Genomic DNA, 19,550 nt, shown 5'->3' with positions numbered 1-19,550 from the left:
TGCTTCTTTTATATCTATAAAATTTCTTGTTTTCTTAACATGGTAAATTGTTCTAATTGATTTTTAAATGCTTAAATTGACATTATAGTCCTGAGATAAACTGTTCTTGGCTGTAATGTATTATCCCATTTTATGTACTAACCAGCATTGTTAGGGAAATTTTGCACCTATCTTAATATGGTATATTCTGTAATTTTTTTCTGAAGATATCCTTATCAGATTATGGTATCAGGATATGTCAAACTCAAAATTAGTTGAGGTCTTTTCCTATATTTTCTTAGAAAGTTTATGTATAATTTGTATGATTATTTACTTAAATGTTTGAGAGAATTTATCAGTTAACTACCAGAGTCTAGAGATTTGTGTGTGTGTGGTGGTGCAATTATTTTTTTTTTGATAATAGATGAAATTTCTTAAATAGATACAGGGTTATTCTGATTTTCTAGTTTTTGTATCTGTTTTGGTAAGTTTTGTTTTTCAAGTGATTTTAAAGACATTTCTTTAAAATTATTTTAAAAAGTGAGGTAAGCTCTTTTCTTTCTCAAGGAAAGCAAAGAGAATGTTATATTGTAAAAAAGAAATTCTGAATATATGATGAAATCCAGCATTTATGTTAATAGAATATTCTGATTATGTGTGGTTTATTCTAGGGTTCTATTTTCAATGATTTAGAGTCTTGTTATTATGTTATTAGATATAAAGATTAGAATGTTATGGAGAAAGACTTTTTGCAAACTTAGTAATAGAGAAGGTAGAAGAGAGTGAATCTTTTGTGGTATATTTGTTTTCTTAAAAATAGATTTTTTGAGTCTTATAAATAAAATTTAATAACATTTAATGGAAAAATGTTAAAAACAGAAAAGTGTTTGCTTGGAAACTATATAATCTCAGATTTTTATGTAACTATCAACATTTTTAAAAAAGGTGAGTTCTGAAAAGCTATATTACTTACTTTAAAAATATAATTATTTTGTTCTCCTTTAGGCAAATGTTTTGGAATCTAAAGGTAATCTTCAGGTTTGTCTTCGAATAAGACCATTCACACAATCAGAAAAAGAACATGAGTCTGAGGTTTGTGATGAATTTAATTGGATTTTAATATTTTACTTTCACTAAACAGACAAAATGCCATTGCTCTTATTTATTGTGGGTATGTGTTGTAGGGCTGTGTGCATGTTCTGGATTCACAGACCATCCTACTTAAAGATCCTCAAAGCATCCTTGGCCGGTTAAGTGAGAAAAGCTCTGGACAGATGGCACAGAAATTCAGCTTTTCCAAGGTAAATACTCTGTGAGAATGGGGGTGGGATAGGTTGTTGAAGCTGGGGGGTGCATGCTGGGGATTAAACCCAGGGCCTTGTTCATATAAAGTGTGCTCTTTACCACTTAGCTACATCCTCAGTTCCCACCCCTCCTTGCTCTTTTTTTTTCTTAAGAGAAACTTTAAAGTTAGGTTAAATTGCTGTAAGATCATATATGATAAACTATATGTTTTGTGCTTGTGGAAATTAGATCTTTGGTACTGGTAATTTTTCTTAAAAGTAGGACTCAAATTTTAGGTCTGAAGATAATATAATTCAAAGTAGTTAAATCACTGTAATTTTCCTTTTTTTAAAAAAAAAAATATTTATTTTAGTTGTAGATGGACACAATGCCTTTATTTTATTTATTTGTTTTTATGTGGTGCTGAGGATGGAACCCAGTGCCTCACATGAGCCAGGCAAGCCCACTGAGCCACAACCCCAGCCCTGTAGCCCTGTAATATTCTTAATGGACCTATTTTTTTTTTTTTTTTTGGTACTGGAGGTTGAGCCCAAAGGTGCTTTACCACTATATCTCCAGCTCTTTTTATTTGAAGACAGGGTCTTACCAAGTTGCTGAGGGCCTTGCTAAGTTGCTGAGGCTGGCCTCAAATTTGCAATCCACCTGTCTTAGCCTCCCAAACCTCTGAGATTACAGGCATGTGCTACTTCATTTGGCTTAAAATTTTTTTTTTTTTTAAGTTAATTTACAACAATGTTCTTTCTAAAGCTGAAATGAAAACATGACTGACTAAGTGGGTCAGAATTTCATCTTAAATTTGCTGGTAGTAGTTAAATGATCTATTAAGTATATATTTTATAGTGGGGATAATAGCACCTTTTTGAGAATAAATCTTATAAAAGCAATCTTTAAAGTTTTTTAAATATGAGAGAGGGTGGAACCCATTGTGAATATTAAATTGAATTTTCTAAAAAGACTTTCTTAAAAATGTTTTCTTAGGTTTTTGGCCCTGAAACTTCACAGAAAGAATTCTTTCAGGGTTGTATTATGCAGCCAGTAAAAGACCTTTTGAAAGGACAGAGTCGTCTGATTTTTACTTATGGGCTAACCAATTCAGGAAAAACATATACATTTCAAGGTAAGTATGGCTTATTTTGGCTAGAAAGGAAAAAGTAAAAACTTTCAGTATTTTTATAACTGTGGGTAGTTAATGTTTTTATCATCTAGAGTACATGTTTGCTTCATTATTTTTTTTGCAGTGCTAGGGATTGAACCCAGGGCCTTTTGTGTGCTAAACAGGCATTCTAACACTGAGCTACATCCCCAGCCCTCCATTTTTAATAGCATGTTGAACATGCATAGCTAATGGCTTTTTAAAATTTATTTTTGTACCAGGGATTGAGCCCAGGAGTGCTTAACTACTGAGCAACATCCCCAGCCCTATTTTGTATTTTATTTGGAGACAGGGTCTCACTGAGTTACTTAGTGCCTCACCTTGCTGAGGCTGGCTTTGAACTAGTGATCCGTCTGTCTCAGCCTCCTGAGCTGCTGGGATTACAGGTATACACCATTGCATCTGGTGCCAATTCAGATTTATTTAATCACTTGTGAAACTGCTTTACTTATATGATAGAGAATAAAGTGATGGTAAAAATTCATAAACAAGGATTGATATAATTTAGAGAATTAAGCGTGGATGACCAGTGAGGCACTTAGCTTAATGTTTCATTTTGCTCTTCTACTTTATGAGTGATTGCAAATCTTAATATTATGGCTTGGTCTGAATGTAAAATTTCAGGTTTTGCATCAGAATAGTAGTCAATAAAATGCTGTTAATACAGTGAAGACCAAAGTGATATATAACAAAGTAATCCCTCAGCTTTTCTCACTTTTAATTGTTTACTCTTGCTTATTGGTAGTATAAATGGTGTTTTATTAGAGTAGGAATATTTCTTCTTTCCTACTAGTTTGAGAGAAAATAACACAAACATTCTTTTACAGGCACAGAAGAAAATATTGGCTTTTTGCCCCGAACTTTGAATGTATTATTTGATAGTCTTCAGGAAAGACTGTATACCAAGATGAACATTAAGCCACATAGATCCAGAGAATACTTACGGTTATCGCCGGACCAAGAGAAGGAAGAAGCTGCTAGCAAAAGTGCATTACTTAGACAAATTAAAGAGGTATGGAATTATTTTAGTATGCAGAATACATAAATGATGACTCATAAACACTTTTTCAACTTTTTTGTGGTCATGGTGGGTTTTTCTTTATTAAGAAAAATATTTAGATCTTCCTTGTAGAAATCTCTTCTGCTTATTTTTTATGGAACTGGGAATTTAACTGAGGAGCTCTCTACCACTGAGCTACATCCCCAGCCCTTTTTATTTATTTTGAGATAAAGTCTTGCTAAGTTGCTGAGCTGGCCTCAAACTTGAGATCCTCCTGCTTTAGCCTCCTGAGTAACTGGGATTATAGGTGTGTGCCATTGTGCCCAGTTCTTGTTTTTTTGTATTAATTTGGTAAATTTTTATTAAGGCACTTACTTGGTCCAGCAATATTTCAATTTTTTTTGTGTGTGTGTGTGTGCGCCAGGGGTGCTTTACCACTGAGCCACATCCCCAGCCCTTTTTTAATTTTTAATTTTGAGACAGGGGTCTTGCTAAGTTGCTTAAGGCCTCTAGTTCTGAGGCTGGCTTTGAACTTGCGATCCTTCTGCCTTAGCCCCCCTAAGCTGCTGAGATTGCAAGTATGCGCCACTGCACCCATCTCAACTGTTGAGGACAAATAGTACTACCATCATGGAGACTATTTTAGTTGTTACAACTAAATACCTCAAACTGGTCATTTGTAAAGAACAAAGGCTTAGTCAGTCCACAGTTTTGTAGAATGGAAGATTCAAGGTCACAGGGCTGTATCTGGTGAGGGCCTTCTTACTGGTGGAGACTGTAGAGTCTAGAGGTGATTCAGACCTTCACATGGCAAGAGGGGTGTATCTGTGAGGCAGAGCTAAATTGGCTTTCATGATAGATCCACTTTCAAGAAAACCTTTTAGTCCATTGATCCATGAAAGGATTAATCCATATGAGTTGTCATGGCCAATTACCTCTTAAAGGCCCTACCTCTTAATACCTCAGAATGGGAATTAAATTTCAACAAGAATTTTAGTGGGAACATTTCAGACCATAGCAGAGACTGATAATAAATTAATAGAGAAATAAAGATACGATATGCCACGAGAGGATGTTATTTTAAAATTTTTTATGAAGTTATACTTGTCTGTTTATTCTATTTGTGCCTCCTGGGTTTTGTGGTGTTTTCAGACAATTTATTCTGTTTATGGTTAAGAACTATTAGCAGTTTTTATAAATATTTTCAAAATATTAATGGGAATTTTCTTGTTTTTTTGATACCAGGAATTGAACTCCGTGATGCTTAACCACTGTGTCACATCCCCACCCCCCCTTTTTTTTGTTTTTAATGTTTTACTTTGAGACAGGGTCTTGCTAAGTTGCTTAGGGTCTTGCTAAGTTGTTGAGGCTGGCTTTAAACTTGTGATCCTCCTGCGTTTCTGGGATTATAGGTGTGTGTCACCATGCCTGGCTGAAATTTTGTTCTTTGAAACATTGAGAGGAGGGCTGGTGATGTAGCTTAGTGGTACAGTAGTAATTATCTCTGGCCGACAGGGATTATACATGATGATATTCTGTTTAATACTTTTCTTTAGTTTCTCAAATTTATTATATGACTCTATTATTTAACTAGGAAAAAAAATAATAAACACAAATCACTGAACAGAGAGTGGATGGAAGATTGTGGTTTGGTCAGTGACTTTTTGGGTAGGTGATTGATAGCTTGGTTTTTTAACCTTAACTAAAAATGTCTTTAAACTCTTTCAAATCTTTCTTTTTTAGGTTGCTATGCATAATGACAGTTATGATACTTTCTATGGTAAGATTTTCTTCCTCACTTATCTTTTATTTTTTGATTATGTGAAATACATTTTTAAAAGCTTTTAATTTTTAAACCACTCCTGATAATTTAATTGTTGATATAGCAGTACTTGAAAAATGATAACTATGAGTTATCAGTGACTATAAAGTTTGATTTAGATTAACTGTCACAGATGTCCCTTTCACTGGCTATAACTTTAATATTAAAATTCAAGAGATTCTCTGAATTTTCTTTGTTTTTGCATTTAATTGCTCTCTTTTTCGCGGGGAGTGTATTACTGGGGATTGGACCTAAGGGTACTTAACCACTTAACCACTGAGTTATGTCTTTAGGCCCCCCGCTTTTTTTTTTTTTTTTTAATCTTGAGTTGAGGTCTTATTGAGTTGCTAAAGGTCTTGCCAAGTTGCTGAGGCTGACCTTGTACTTAAGATCCTTCTGTCTCAGCTTCTTGATTCACCAAGATTACAGGTGTGTATCACCATACTTGCTGCAATTAATTTGTATTTAGTTCACTAGCATATTTTCAAAAATAAAGGAAGGATAAGAAATCATACTTATTCCAAAGATTATTTATTCCTAACTCTAATTCAAAAAATATTGAAAGTAGATGATCAGAAGATTAAGGATACTTGTTTTTTCAAGTCCAGGAGTCATGAGTTGTTCTTTTTCTCACTTTTAGTCCATTGATTAATTTTGTGCTCATCCTTTTTTATTTCTGTTATTTTGTAGGAAGCTTAACAAACTCTTTGAATATCCCAGAGTTTGAAGAATCCATGAAAGATTGTGAACAAGCTAGTTTGAATATGGATAATAATACAAAATTTTCTGTGTGGGTTTCTTTTTTTGAAATTTACAATGAATGTATTTATGACTTGTTTGTTCCTGTATCATCAAAGTTCCAAAAGAGAAAGATGCTACGACTTTCTCAAGATGTAAAGGGCTATTCTTTTATAAAAGGTATACTAATGAGTATTTTTATTTTATTGCTCCATAGTTGTCTCCTAGGTTTTGTGATAGGTACAGAAAAGCAAACCAAATTAGGAATTTTTATACTCATTATAACCATTAAGAAAATAAGAGAATTTTGTGTTTTGGAAATATGTTTTGGTGTGTTTGTTACACTTGAATGTAAAAAGGTCTAGACCTACAGTGTGTTTGCTTGAGTATCTTTAATTGGGTTTTTAGTGATGGGAAAAACTGGATGTGTTGTTATTTACATTATTCTGCTATTTTGTAACACTGACCAAATTTTGTAACTAATACCATAGTGGTATTTTTCACACCTTTTAAAACCATTACAGTAAGAAATACATATTAATAACATCATGACCCAGTACTTACATATGTATATATATGCAGAATTCAGAAGTTTCAGTAATCATGCGTATCTTACTGCAAGTATGTCCTATTATGTTTTCTGTATTGTTTCATTTTATAAAATTCTGGTTGTAACAAAAAATTTTTATTGCATTATTCATTGATGAATTATAATCTGTAATGTTCCATGACTCCATAATTTATAGGTTTAATCTGTATTGTATTGTCCTTTTTTTTTTTTTTCTTCCTCTTGAGTGTCAGATTCTAAGGCATTTATCTATTTTTAGTTTTCCCATGGGCAGGCTCTATTGAAGAACATTTATTTTGTATGTTTGTGTAATTTAAATGCTATAACATTATAATCTCTCTTCTGAAACATTTATGTTGAGGAATATGGAAAACTGAGTTCACTCCAACTAGAATATTTTATTAGAAGAAAGATTTCATTATATATTACTGGGAAAATACCTTCAAAGAGATTAAACTTTAGGCAGGTCCTGTGTTTTCATAAAATGCTATGTATCCTCTTTATTTCTTTAAGATCTACAGTGGATTCAAGTATCTGATTCCAAAGAAGCATATAGACTTTTAAAACTGGGGATAAAGCATCAGAGTGTTGCCTTCACAAAACTGAACAATGCTTCCAGTAGAAGGTAAGGAGTAAACCTTATGGAGTAATCCTGAAGCACTCATAGTATTCTGTGCTAATTTAAATGCAACTAATTTTAGATTAAAGTGGTCAGTAAGTTCTCTGATATGTTAAACTAATTCATAGGCATAAAAGACTTCTGTAGAGTGAAGAGCACAAAACACGTAATATTATCAGCACTATTTGTTGTCTTAACATTAGGTTCACTAATTTGAAGGAAGTCTCAAACTTTTTTACTTTTTATTGGTACTGGTGGTTAAACCCAGGGTTTATCATTGAACTGTATTTCCAGTTCTTTTTAAATTTTGAGACATTGTCTTGCTGAGGGTCTCACTAATTTTTGAGGCTGGCCTTGAACTTGGAATTCTCTTGCCTCCTGAGTCTTTTTACTCTTTCTTTACGTCAATACCCTAGCTCATTTTTGAAGTAGCCTAGAATGGTGATCTTTTCTCTTTCTCACTTACCCCGTGGATACTATATATATGCTGCATTAGGCCATATTTCAAGGGGTTAAGGATGTTTTTGATGAAAGGGCTAGGGGATGGGAGACAAAGTAAAGATGTTTCAGAAGTGAGTTATTTAAAACAGATTTTTCTCTTAAGGGGAAAGACTTTCTCTTAGGAGCCATGGTCTCGTATTCAGTTCTGGGTGGGTTGATACATGATACATGATTTATATAATAAATCCATATAAGGTCAAATGTATGTTTGGCTTTAGGTATATACATGAAGAATATTAGCTGTAAAATATATATAATATTTTAACTAATATGATCTTTGCAAGAAAATTCAGTATTATAAATGATTTCCTTAATAGAAGTTGGAATGTCAAGAGGAGAAGATTCGAGGGATTTGGGGCTAGGCAAAAGATAAGATGATTTTAGTGGATATATAGGTATCTGTGGAACACTGGGTTAACATATATGGTAACTATTTGGAAAATGCCCAGGTTGGACTACCTCTAATACTTGAGTATAAATACAGGCCCATTTATGATTCTTATCTCTTTTATTTAGACTGCAAAAATGGAAATATACTATTTGGAAAGATATTATTTGATTATTAAAAATGGAAAAATAATATTTGATCTTTGTATATTTCTTTTAGTCACAGCATATTCACTATTAGAATATTACAAATTGAAGACCCTGAAATGTCTCGTGTTATTCGAGTTAGTGAGTAAGTTGAACATTCTTTAAACTGCAATTATTTTTAATTTTTTGAAGAATTTTAAAGTAATCTTTTTTGTGTGTTTTTGGTTGATTCAGATTGTCTCTATGTGATCTTGCTGGTTCAGAACGCAGCATGAAGACACAGAATGAAGGTGAAAGGTTAAGAGAGACTGGGAACATAAATACTTCTTTATTGACTCTGGGAAAGTGTATTAATGTTTTGAAGAACAGTGAAAAATCTAAGTAAGTGGTATTGAAAGAGCATATTAAGTGTTATATTTAAACTCAACTTTGCTATTTTATGAAAGTACTATTTTTAAAATTTCTTATGTATGCTTTATGATTGAAGTACTTAGAGATCTTGGATTAAAAAAATGATAGAAATAAAAAAAATGTTAATTGATGCAGGGACTCATCAAGTAAACTCAGTATTTTCCATAGCAAATATTTACTAGCAGATACTTTTTATTTAGATAAGTTTTTCTTGATGCTGGTTTGGCATCATTTTACCACTTTGATCTTACTAACGTGTTGTTGTGTTCCACTAGATATGATAGATTTTTGCTTTAATTAGCATTTTGAAAATGAGTCAATGGTAAATCAGTCTCCTCACCATCTAGAAAGGTGTTTTATGACATCTATTGTAGAACTACATTGGAGGATGTAACTCAGTTAAATATGGTTTTATTTACTTTTTGGCTAGTCAGTTATTGTTAGTATTTTTTGTTAGTAGTATTATTTAAAGAAAACAGAAGAACTATTACAGTGTTACTGGTAGAATTATTCACTGACCTGAAGTTTATATCCATGGTAGGTGGCTTAGTTATTTCTTTGTAAAATTCATCAACATCCTGACTTTATGAGATTTATTTTAATTTAGTTCTTTGAAAAAATTTTCCATAGGTTTCAACAGCATGTGCCTTTCCGGGAAAGTAAACTGACCCACTATTTTCAAAGTTTTTTTAATGGTAAAGGGAAAATATGTATGATTGTCAATATCAGCCAGTGTTGTTTTGCCTATGATGAAACACTCAATGTATTGAAGTTCTCAGCCATTGCACAAAAGGTAAATATATTCAGATTGCTGTAAAATTTATGAAGCCATCTCTTACTATTAGAATATGAACAATTTTCTTTGAAATAAATATTTTGCATTTATTACTTTAAGCCTAGGACATAACTTGAAAGTAAAAATGTAAATATTTGACCCAGTATGAAGACATGGGAAAAGATTTAAAGTTGTCCTTGTAAAAACTAAAATGACCTTTAGTAATAAGTGTTAATTATAAGCATAAATTAATGAGTATTGTTGGAATTAGTTATCTATTCTGCCATTCATCTTGTTCACTTAGTGCTAGGTAATCAGAAATGCTTTTGTTAGAAATATTGCTCAGAACTTAGAAAGGTAGATTTACCTGTAGTTTTCACGTGTAAGTTGGTTTTTCTAAATAGAATCTTCATTTAAGGATGCTGATTTCTTTTTATTTGTTTGCGGAGCTGTAACAAGTTATCATTTGATTTGAATTTATAAAATTAATTTTTAGTGGATATTTCTTGCTTTTTTTTTTTGTTAAAGTCACATTGGATATTTTAACAGGTTTGTGTTCCAGATGTTTTGAATTCTTCTCAAGAGAAATCTTTTGGACCCATCAAATCTCAAGATGAATCATTAGACAAAAATTTGGATAATAAAATATCAAATGTAAAAAGAACCACCATTTCCTGGGACAATAGTCTAGAAGATCTAGTTGAAGATGAAGACTTACTTGAGGATCTAGAAAAAACTGAAGAAAAACAAAATGTTGAAACTGAACTTATTGATGAAAATCTAGATAAAACATTAGAGGAAGACACGGTTCTCATTAGCCATGAGGAGAAAAGTGTATGTATTAAGAATTTCTATGAATCTAATGTTAACAGTTCTTAAGTCTCTCTTCCCTTTTTTTTTTTTTTTTTTCCTTATTTATTCGGTTTCTTTTTTAAAATCTATCTGTTTGATACTGGATATTGAACTCAGAAGTGCTGTGCTACTGAGCTGTATCCTGAATCCACATTTTAATTTTTAATTTTGAGATGGGGTCAGGAGAGTGTTGGGTATCTCTCTAAATGGCCTTGAAATTGTGATGGTCCTGACTCAGCTTCTTGAATAGCTGGAATTACTTACAGTAGGTGGGATTGCAGGTGTGAGCCACCATGCTAGGTTTTTTTTTCTTTTGGAGACAGAGTCTCTATGTTGCCCAGGCTGGCTGTGAATTCCTGGATTCAAGTGATCCTTCTGCCTCAGCCATATGGGTATCTCGGTCGATAGGTGTGTGCCATTCTTCCATTTCTTTTTCAGGAATACACTAAAATTTTTATATCTCCATTTTATTTTTTGAAAAACTTCAAACCTATAGAAACACTGATGTAATGCTTAATACCTGAATTTGCCATTTGTTTTGGGTATGTAGATACACATTTTCTTTCCTTTTTTTTAAAAAAAATTATTTGTTTTAAGACAGTAGAATGCAATTTGATTAAAAATTTTTTGTTGACTTATACTGTTTGAAAATAATATACATCCATAAAGATACCTTAAAACTAAATATTTCAGATTTCATGAGGTATTTCCTGAGAACATAGACATTAAATAAGGTATTTCCTGAGAACATAGACATTTCCTCATGATGATAAGACCATTTACATGACCAAGAAATTTAACATTAAGGTAGTAAAATAATCTATCATACCATCCATCTTGACATTTTTCCAGTGGTAAATGAATATGTCCTTTATAGCCACTTTGTTTTTATCTATGACTTAACTTAGAATATAACTTTTGAGTTATGTTTCTTTCTTTTTTTCTTTCTTTCTTTTTTTTCATTTTTGCAGTACTGGGGATCAAACTCAGGGCCTTGTGCTTGCAAGGCAAGCACTCTACCAGCTGAGCTATCTCCCCCCAGCCCTTTGAGTTATGTTTCTTTAGTCATTTCTAAAATAGCATTGACAATTGTTGGAAATTATTAAAATAATTTAAGTATGCCCACATTTGTTCCCCAATTCTTAGCATTTTTTTCCTTAGAGTTTATTGTTTTAAACAGTGGGACAGTGTGTGGTTATTTAAACATTTTAAAGTACTAGTATATTAATAGGAGAATGTAATAAAAGAAAATTATGTATAAAGTTCTCTAATCTGCTACTCATGTGAATAGTGGTATACATTACTGTTTTGTAACCTGATTTTCTTCATTTAAAAATAAGTTGTGAGACTGGGGTTGTAGCTCAGTGGTAGGGCACTTGCCTAGCATGCATGAGGCACTGCATTTGATCCTTGGCACCGCATAAAAATAAATAAAATAAAGGTCCATCTATAACTGAAAAAAAAAAAATATATATATATATATAAAAAAGTTATGGCTGGACTGGGGATGTATCTCAGTGGTAGAGTGTTTCTCTAACATGCCTGAGGCTCTGGGATCAATTATCAGAAATTAAAAAAGTGGCCAGAAGTGGTAGTCACACCTGCAATCCCAGTAACCCTGGATGTTGAGACAGGAGAATCACAAGTTTATGGCCAGCCGGGGCAACTTAGCAAGACCCTTTCTCAAAAAATTGGTTTGGAGGTTCTTGAATATATCTCAGTAGTAAAGTACCCCTGGGTTCAATCCCCAGTACCAAAAATAAAAATTGAAAAGTATAAATTACTACTATAGGCCTTTATTACTAATTATGGTATTTCTGTATGACAGTAGCATAATTGAATTAATCCTTCAAGTTTGGCTCTTGACTTGGGTTTCACTTCATTTAAATAAAACTGAATTACTACAAACACCACCAGTGGGATGAGCCTTCTTACAGGCTAAAACACTGGGCTATATCATTATTTGCTCAGTGTAAGTTCTTAGGAGTAGAATTTCAAAGTCAGTATGTCTGTAGAAATGCTTTGAAATATAAAGTTGAGACAATGAAAGATCTGTAAGCTCTAAGAGAGTTTATTGGTTAATTTGTTACTGAGAAATTTAATCAGAAATGTTAAAAAAGAGTATCAGGTGTTTTTCTTAGTTCTGTAACTTATTTTATTAATCTATACCTGCCATATTAAGTGATGACTACTTCATTTTGTTCACTGTTTATTACATGATTATATGTGTTTTCAAAGGCTACAGAGTTGTTACTTATATCTGGATAGTCTAAAAACCTAGGAAGATGATGTTTTGTAATGTCTTTTTATGTTTGGAAAGTGGGTATTTTTAGCAGTTTCTTTTTTTAAAATATTTTATTGTTGATGAGTCTTTATTTATTTTTTTGTATGTGGTGCTGAGAATTTAACCCAGCTCCTCACACATACTAGGCAAGCACTCTACCACTGAGCTACAATCTCAGCCCACAATTTCTTTATTCTGTATAGCACTTGGTCTTTAGACTTTGATAGGATACTTCCATTTTATTATTAAAAATTTTTTACCTTTTTATTTAAAATTTTAATTGATGCATTATAATTATACATATTGGTGTAATTAACTATTACATATTTGTATGTCCACACAATATAACAAACGCAACTTTAGCATTTACGATAGATCTAGTCCTTTCCCCACCTGTGAAATGTGGATGAAATAGAACTCTCCAACATAGTTCCTGAAGGATAATACATGCTCAGATCTTGCATTACTTTTTCTCTTAGTACAACTAGAGAGACCTTTGAGTTATCATAATTTTATTTTTTCCATAAATCTGTTTCTGAAATGCAGAGAAGTCCACTTGATTTTTCAGATTAATGAATTCCTGCAAATGTACAATTTTCAGTGAGAATATTAGCACTATTAGAAGGATGTATATTTATAATTGACTAAATGAAAATAATTTTATCTTTGAACATTTTGAAGGTATTTCTCTTGATATGCTTTTCTAAGAATTTCAATATTTAAATGTTTTAGAAACTTTTGGATTTAATAGAAGACTTGAAAAAAAGGCTAATAAGTGAAAAAAAAGAAAAGCTAACATTGGAATTTAAAATTCGAGAAGAAGTTACCCAGGAGTTTACTCAATATTGGGCTCAACGGGAAGCTGACTTTAAGTAAGTTATTTCTTTCATGACTTGGCACAAAATTGAAGATTTTATTTACTTGTTTAGTTTTTTAAACTTATTTTCTTGTTTTATAATGGGCGGTTTCTGAATATTTTTTGTCTGAACACCATGATTAGTAAATTTTATGTTTTTGGTAACAGGGAGTGAACCCAAGGGTGCTTAGCCACTGAGCCACATCCCTAGCCCTTTTTATTTTTTATCTTGAGACAGGTTCTCACTAAGTTGCGGAGGGCCTTGCTAAGTTGCTGAGGTTGCCTTTGAACTTGCAGTTCTCCTGCCTCAGCCTCCCCAGTCACTGGGATTACAGGCATGTGCTGTTGGGCCCAACTAGTAAACTTTATTTGAGCTATATACAACATAGGACAAATCACTGCAGAATACACACTTTCGATTGCACTGAAGTAAACATCAGTGAACTCCAAAATATGGAGACAATGTAGAAATTTGTTTTGCTTTTAATGTTTAAAGGTATAAATTCATGATGATAAGATAACTAAAAAATCTCAAATTTTAGATTAAATGCAAATAAAGAGAAAATCTCAGTGAATAGTTAAACTTACCCAGTTATGCTCTGAAACTTAAATGTATGTATTAGACCATAAAAAGTCCTCAAATCAAGGAACTAATAATAACTCTCATGGAAATTAGATTAAAAGATCATGTTAAGGCTAAAATATGAGGAAGACTTTGTTAACTCTAAAGGTAGAAATTAATGAGTTGGAAAACAAATTACAATGTAGTATCAATAAAGTTAACATTGGTCTTTTAAAAGACTAATGAAATGTGATAATTCTTGGCAAGGTCTTGATCAAGAGATAAGAGGTAGAAAAATGGTCAATGTGAGGAAATTAGAATAAGTATCATTAGAGCCATTACATACATTAAGAGAACAGTACAACTTTGTCAGTGAATTTTAAAATTTAGACAGACTGCATAAATTCCTCAGAAAATATAACCCACCAAAAGATAATAAAACAGAACATCCAAACAGTTCTAGACCAATAAGGAATATAAAACTATGCGTTCAAAACCTTCCCACAGAGAAATTATTAAGCCCAGATGCCTTTACTAGTGAATCTACTAATGTTCTGGGAAGAATGATACTGATGTTTATGGAAGCTTTTCCAGCACATAGAAGATGTGTTCCTGGTTCATATTATAAACACAAAATCTTGATTTTTGTTGTTGTTTTTTTTTTGGTTTTTGGTACATGGTATTGAAACTGGGAGGGTGGAGTGGGATTACCACTAAGCTACATCCCCAGCCCTACTTATTTTTTATTTTGAGATAGGGTCTTACTAAATTCCTGAGTGTTTTACTAAATTACTGAGGCTGGACTGGAACTTTTGACCTCCTACCTCAGCCTCCCAAGTCATTACAAAGGATTGCATCACTGTGGCCAGCCACAAAATCTTCCTTTTTAAAAATGGCAAAGCAGTTATAAGAATGCAAAATCATAGACCAGTAGTTCTCATAGGAACAGATGTAAAAAAAATACCACAGTTGTAAAAATTTTAGTTTTCTTTATACAAAGTTCGAAGTTGGTGTTACTAATTCCAACACATGATTATTTAAATTTGCTTTTAATGTGTAATATACTTAACTTTAGAAGTTTAAGACAAAGTATTGCCTTTTTGTTTCTTAATGGAATTAATTTGTGTTATGAAGGGAAACACTCCTTCAGGAAAGAGAGATATTAGAAGAAAATGCTGAATGTCGTTTGGCTATCTTCAAGGATTTGATTGGTAAATGTGATATCCATGATGAACCAACGAATGGAGTTTGTGTCATGAAAGTTGAAACTGAAGTATGTTACTTGATATATATTAAAATTATCTATTGAGGTTTTGGTGCAAAGATTTAGTAAACCACATCAATGATGAAGACTGTTAATGTAGTTTAGAATTAAGACAATATTTACAGTAATATAGCTTTATTGTAATTAGGCATGTTTTATTAGAAATGTAAGCACAATACTTTAAATATACCGTTTGAATTAGGAAGAATTTATATCTATTAAATCTACCATTTTTTTTTTTTTTTTTTTTTTTTACTTGAATCATTGTATTGATTGTAAGTAGGTAAGATTCTTTTTCGACTGATTATGGAATACTCCTAGAAAGGTGTAAGGGAACAACTAAGGGATCATTTATTCATTGCTTTGATTTAAAAAAAATTTATATGTAAAAAGGGTGGCCCTTTGTAGGTAACCACCATTCTGTACTTTTAAGGAAAATTATCCTTTTCTGCTGCTTCCTCTGAAGTTGAAATTGATTGACACCCTGTACCTCAACCCCACCCTTACTCAGTTCAAGAGCCTGGGACAGTGATGTCCAGGCTCTTGTTTTCAAATCACTATATTATCAAACCACTATATTAGACATGGTGGGATGGGGGGTGAGTTGTGAAAATGGAGGATAAAAACATTTTGTAAGAAAACTGATTTTGTAAGTGAAACTTTCTGAGCTAGGTAATCATAATTGTTCTCTTAATGCAGTTAATGACATTTCTATGAGGAAATATGATTCATATTCTATATGATAGAAAATGAATTCTGAAACTCCAATTTTTCATAATTGGGGATGCTTCCATATAATTTGTTTTAAGTAATTTCAGGTTGTGAATTTTTTGCTGTTTTTAAAACTAAGTCAAATAGTACCACATGTAAAGGTTAAACTCGCTGTTAATGTTAGACATGTGGTTTTTGCTATTTTTAGGAAGCACATAATTCTGTAAGACTTGAAGATATTATTGATTCTCTTCAAGATGATGTCACTGATATTAAGAAACAGGCTGAAATCGCTCACTTATACATTGCATCTCTTGCTGATCCCCAGGAAGCTATTGCTTGTTTGCAGCTAAAGTTTAATCAAGTTAAAGCTGAATTAGCTAAAACCAAGGAAGAATTAATCAAAGCCCAAGAAGAGCTATTAAAAAGAGAAAATGGTAAGTGGATGTATTTTACCTCTATTTAGACAGTATAAACACATAAAAAGTATAGTTGGTCAGTATGCTATTTATGCAGCTTATTTACCATAGTGACCAGAAAATTATTTGATGAAGGTAGCATATTTTAATATTTTTACCATTTGTATTGCTGTGGTTAAAAATGAGCTTTGCTTTCATTTATTTTTAGACTAATAGTATTAGAAAAAACTTCTGAAAACAAAACAAGTAAAAAAAAAAAAAAGCCCTAAAAGAAAAACAAAGTACTCATTTTATAAATACATTAAAGAAATCCCTTAGGAAATTGTAAAGGTGTAAATTTTATTCTTCTGTTAGGAAGATTCTGCTATGGGCTTAAAAATTTGGTAGAGTGGTTTAAAGTAGTCTTTTAGATTCATGCTTTATCTTTGAAGGATTATATGTATTTATATGTATGTATTATTGTTGATGCCATCTGAGTTTTACTAGAGATCAAATACTCCACCATTTTCTGTGTAAAACAAGGTAGATAGGAGATAGCAGGTCAGTGGTGCCTCTGCTTTTTGACGTGGACCAAAAAGGAACTTGCTCCATTTCTCTGATGTTTTGCTATTCCTTTACTCTTTAGCACGTGTCACTAAATTTCGCACTCAGGTGTTTTTTTGTTTATTTTATTTTTCTTCTTGTATTACTGGAAATTAAATGCACGGTTACTCAACCACTGAGCTACATCCCCAGCTCTTTTTTATTTTGACACAGGTCTTGCTAAGTTGCAGAGGCTAACTTTGAATTTTCAATCCTCTTGTCTCAGCCTCCCAAGTTGCTGGGATTACAAGTGTGCACCACCACACCTGACTGCTCAAAGTTTTCCAAGTGGCTTTTTTAATATATTAACCTCTTGTGGTTGAATTATCAGATGAGTATTATGCCCTTCTAATGCTGTCAAAAGTTCTTTTTCCTGAATATAATACACTATAGCAGCTCATGTTTCATAGTTGTTCAGAATGTTTAATAGTTTTTTAGATGCTTAGATGTTTAAATATTCTTTATTTTTTCAGAATTGGTTCAAGAACTTGAGATGTCTAATAAGGTAATATTTTAATCTTTGTTTTGATAAGGAACTTAAAGTAAATGAAGGACCATGAATTAGGACCTTGTATGTTTATTATAAAAATAATTTTTAAAAAGGAGTAAATGTAGTTGAGGAAAAAAATGAAAAGTGTAAGTGCCTTCGCCTTTCTGCCTCTTTTCAGTGATGGTCAGTAAAAAGTTTGTTCAAATGTTCTAGAAGATTTATACATATGTAGAGTACACACACACAAATTTACTCCTTTTAAAAATTTTTATACAAATGGGATTATAGTTCTTTGTCTTGTTTCTTTCCTTAAAAGATATCTTGAAATAATTCTATATTGCATGTATAGGTGTCATTCATTAGGCATATGACATTGCTTAGATATATTTAAATTGTGTTTATTTTTCTCTAAAATTACTATTTTAAAATATAGGATAAAGCCTGACCAGTATACAGAATATGAATGAAAGTTACTTCTGGAGGGTCCTCTGCACTGTAATGACTATACATCACATATTCACCCCAAGTGGTTGAGGGTGGATTTGACTTTTTCAGATCTATAAAATGAAATTTCAGGTGTCTATGGAAGTGTTGTGAATTTAGAACTCTAAACCTGTTACTTTTCTTACTCTTCTTTGGCACACATCTTCTTATTTTAACTTAAATTTATTCTTCTAAAGAGCTGAATATTTTAAGATATTGAATATAAATGGTTCAAAATTTAAAATTTAAAGAAATAACCACAATAATGTAGGGGAAGACATTATAGCTATCTAGACAATTCTTTATCTTTTTCTTTATTTTTCTAGTTATGAAATAGTAGATTCTAGTTGTAAAAGTTAAATCATATTAAAGTGTGTAAAATAGCAAAGAAAGGAGTTCCCATAATCTTTCTTCTAAATTAAAACAAAACAAAATCAGCAAGTAGATTGGTAGCTCTTACAAACTTTTGTTTTATATGTATTTAAATTTATAGGGCACTTAACTATTTTCTGGACATCTTTTAAAAAATATATATTAACTCATTCAAATCTCAGAATTCTGAGGTAGATATGTTATTTATTTATGTATTTATTTATTTATTTTGGTACTAGGGGTTGAACCCAGTGGTGCCTAACCACTAAGCCATATCCTCAGCCATTTTTAATTTTTTATTTTGAGACAGTGTCCCATTGAATTGCTTAGGGCATTACGAAGTTGCTGAGGCTGACTTTGAACTTTGATTTTCCTGACTCAGCCTCCCAAGCTCCTGGGATTATAGGTGTGTGCCACTGCACTGCTTATTTTTATAGAGAGAGTAAATGACTTGCCTAGGGTGATCAAACTGAAGGTGAAGAATCTAGGAACCAGATAATCTGGTTCCAGATTCCTCTTACCTAATATGCCATATTACTTCTCTTTTCTTTGGATACAAAAACAAGATCATAATGACAATTATGTTATAGTGTGTTGCTATTATTTTTATTTAATCCTTTAACTTCAAGAAATTTTAAAACTGTATCATGTTTGCATTCTAGATACCCTAACATTTTTTTCACTAAACATTGCTATTTTTCTTCTTTGCAAACAAAAAAATTGTGCAGAATCAAAGAAGAATTGGTATATAAAATTAATCAAAAAGAGATACTACCAACAAATTTTCCTTATAAGGAAAATATATTTAACGGCAGTGTAAGAATTTAACTTTGCTTTATAAAAATAGCTGTTATTAGATTAAAAGCTCATGTTTTTGTTGAAGGTAAAATAATTTAAAAAAATTTATGCAACCAAGACTCTTGTATTAACAATGTTGAATTGCTTATGCTGAGATTGAATTAAATTTACTATTGTGTAAATTCAAATTTTTGAGAATTTAGAGGAGGGCATTTGATCTTTTTGAACATAACATCTCATAACTGCTAACAGTGTTTTGCACCGAAGAGGAAAAGAATATGAAAACCTTGGAAATTTAAACCTCAGATAGTTGAAAGGGGAACTCTGAGACAAAAGGAACTTGAATGTACTTAGATAACAGATTTTAATGATCAGGGAACTATAACATGAAATTCAGTAGGATTAGGTTGTTTTTTTTTTTCCCCTTAAAAGTTTGTTTTAATATGCATTGTTTTTCATATGCTTATTACCA

The 19,550-nt window shown here is 31.9% G+C and overlaps 1 protein-coding gene across 6 annotated transcripts in view; it reads left to right on the top strand.

Annotated features, from left to right (window-relative positions):
• Nucleotides 1–19,550, top strand: part of KIF20B (kinesin family member 20B) — a 69,423-nt gene that overhangs the window by 3,026 nt on the left and 46,847 nt on the right. For 5 of the 6 annotated variants that reach the window (XM_079137484.1, XM_079137482.1, XM_079137479.1 and 2 more), the window contains exons 3-17: nt 985–1,071; nt 1,164–1,280; nt 2,263–2,401; nt 3,265–3,449; nt 5,181–5,217; nt 5,950–6,177; nt 7,079–7,190; nt 8,293–8,364; nt 8,454–8,600; nt 9,261–9,423; nt 9,955–10,239; nt 13,274–13,413; nt 15,094–15,232; nt 16,143–16,371; nt 17,409–17,440. In XM_079137484.1, the coding sequence (XP_078993610.1) occupies nt 985–1,071; nt 1,164–1,280; nt 2,263–2,401; nt 3,265–3,449; nt 5,181–5,217; nt 5,950–6,177; nt 7,079–7,190; nt 8,293–8,364; nt 8,454–8,600; nt 9,261–9,423; nt 9,955–10,239; nt 13,274–13,413; nt 15,094–15,232; nt 16,143–16,371; nt 17,409–17,440 (2,112 nt within the window). The remainder of the gene's footprint in view (nt 1–984; nt 1,072–1,163; nt 1,281–2,262; nt 2,402–3,264; nt 3,450–5,180; nt 5,218–5,949; nt 6,178–7,078; nt 7,191–8,292; nt 8,365–8,453; nt 8,601–9,260; nt 9,424–9,954; nt 10,240–13,273; nt 13,414–15,093; nt 15,233–16,142; nt 16,372–17,408; nt 17,441–19,550) is intronic. The other variant, XM_079137483.1, reaches the window with a different exon arrangement.

This window comes from Sciurus vulgaris (assembly GCF_902686455.1).
Source record: "Sciurus vulgaris genome assembly, chromosome: 4".
Taxonomy (NCBI): domain Eukaryota; kingdom Metazoa; phylum Chordata; class Mammalia; order Rodentia; family Sciuridae; genus Sciurus; species Sciurus vulgaris.
The sequence above is the reverse complement of the archived record's forward strand: the minus strand, read 5'-3'. Positions and strand labels throughout refer to the sequence as shown.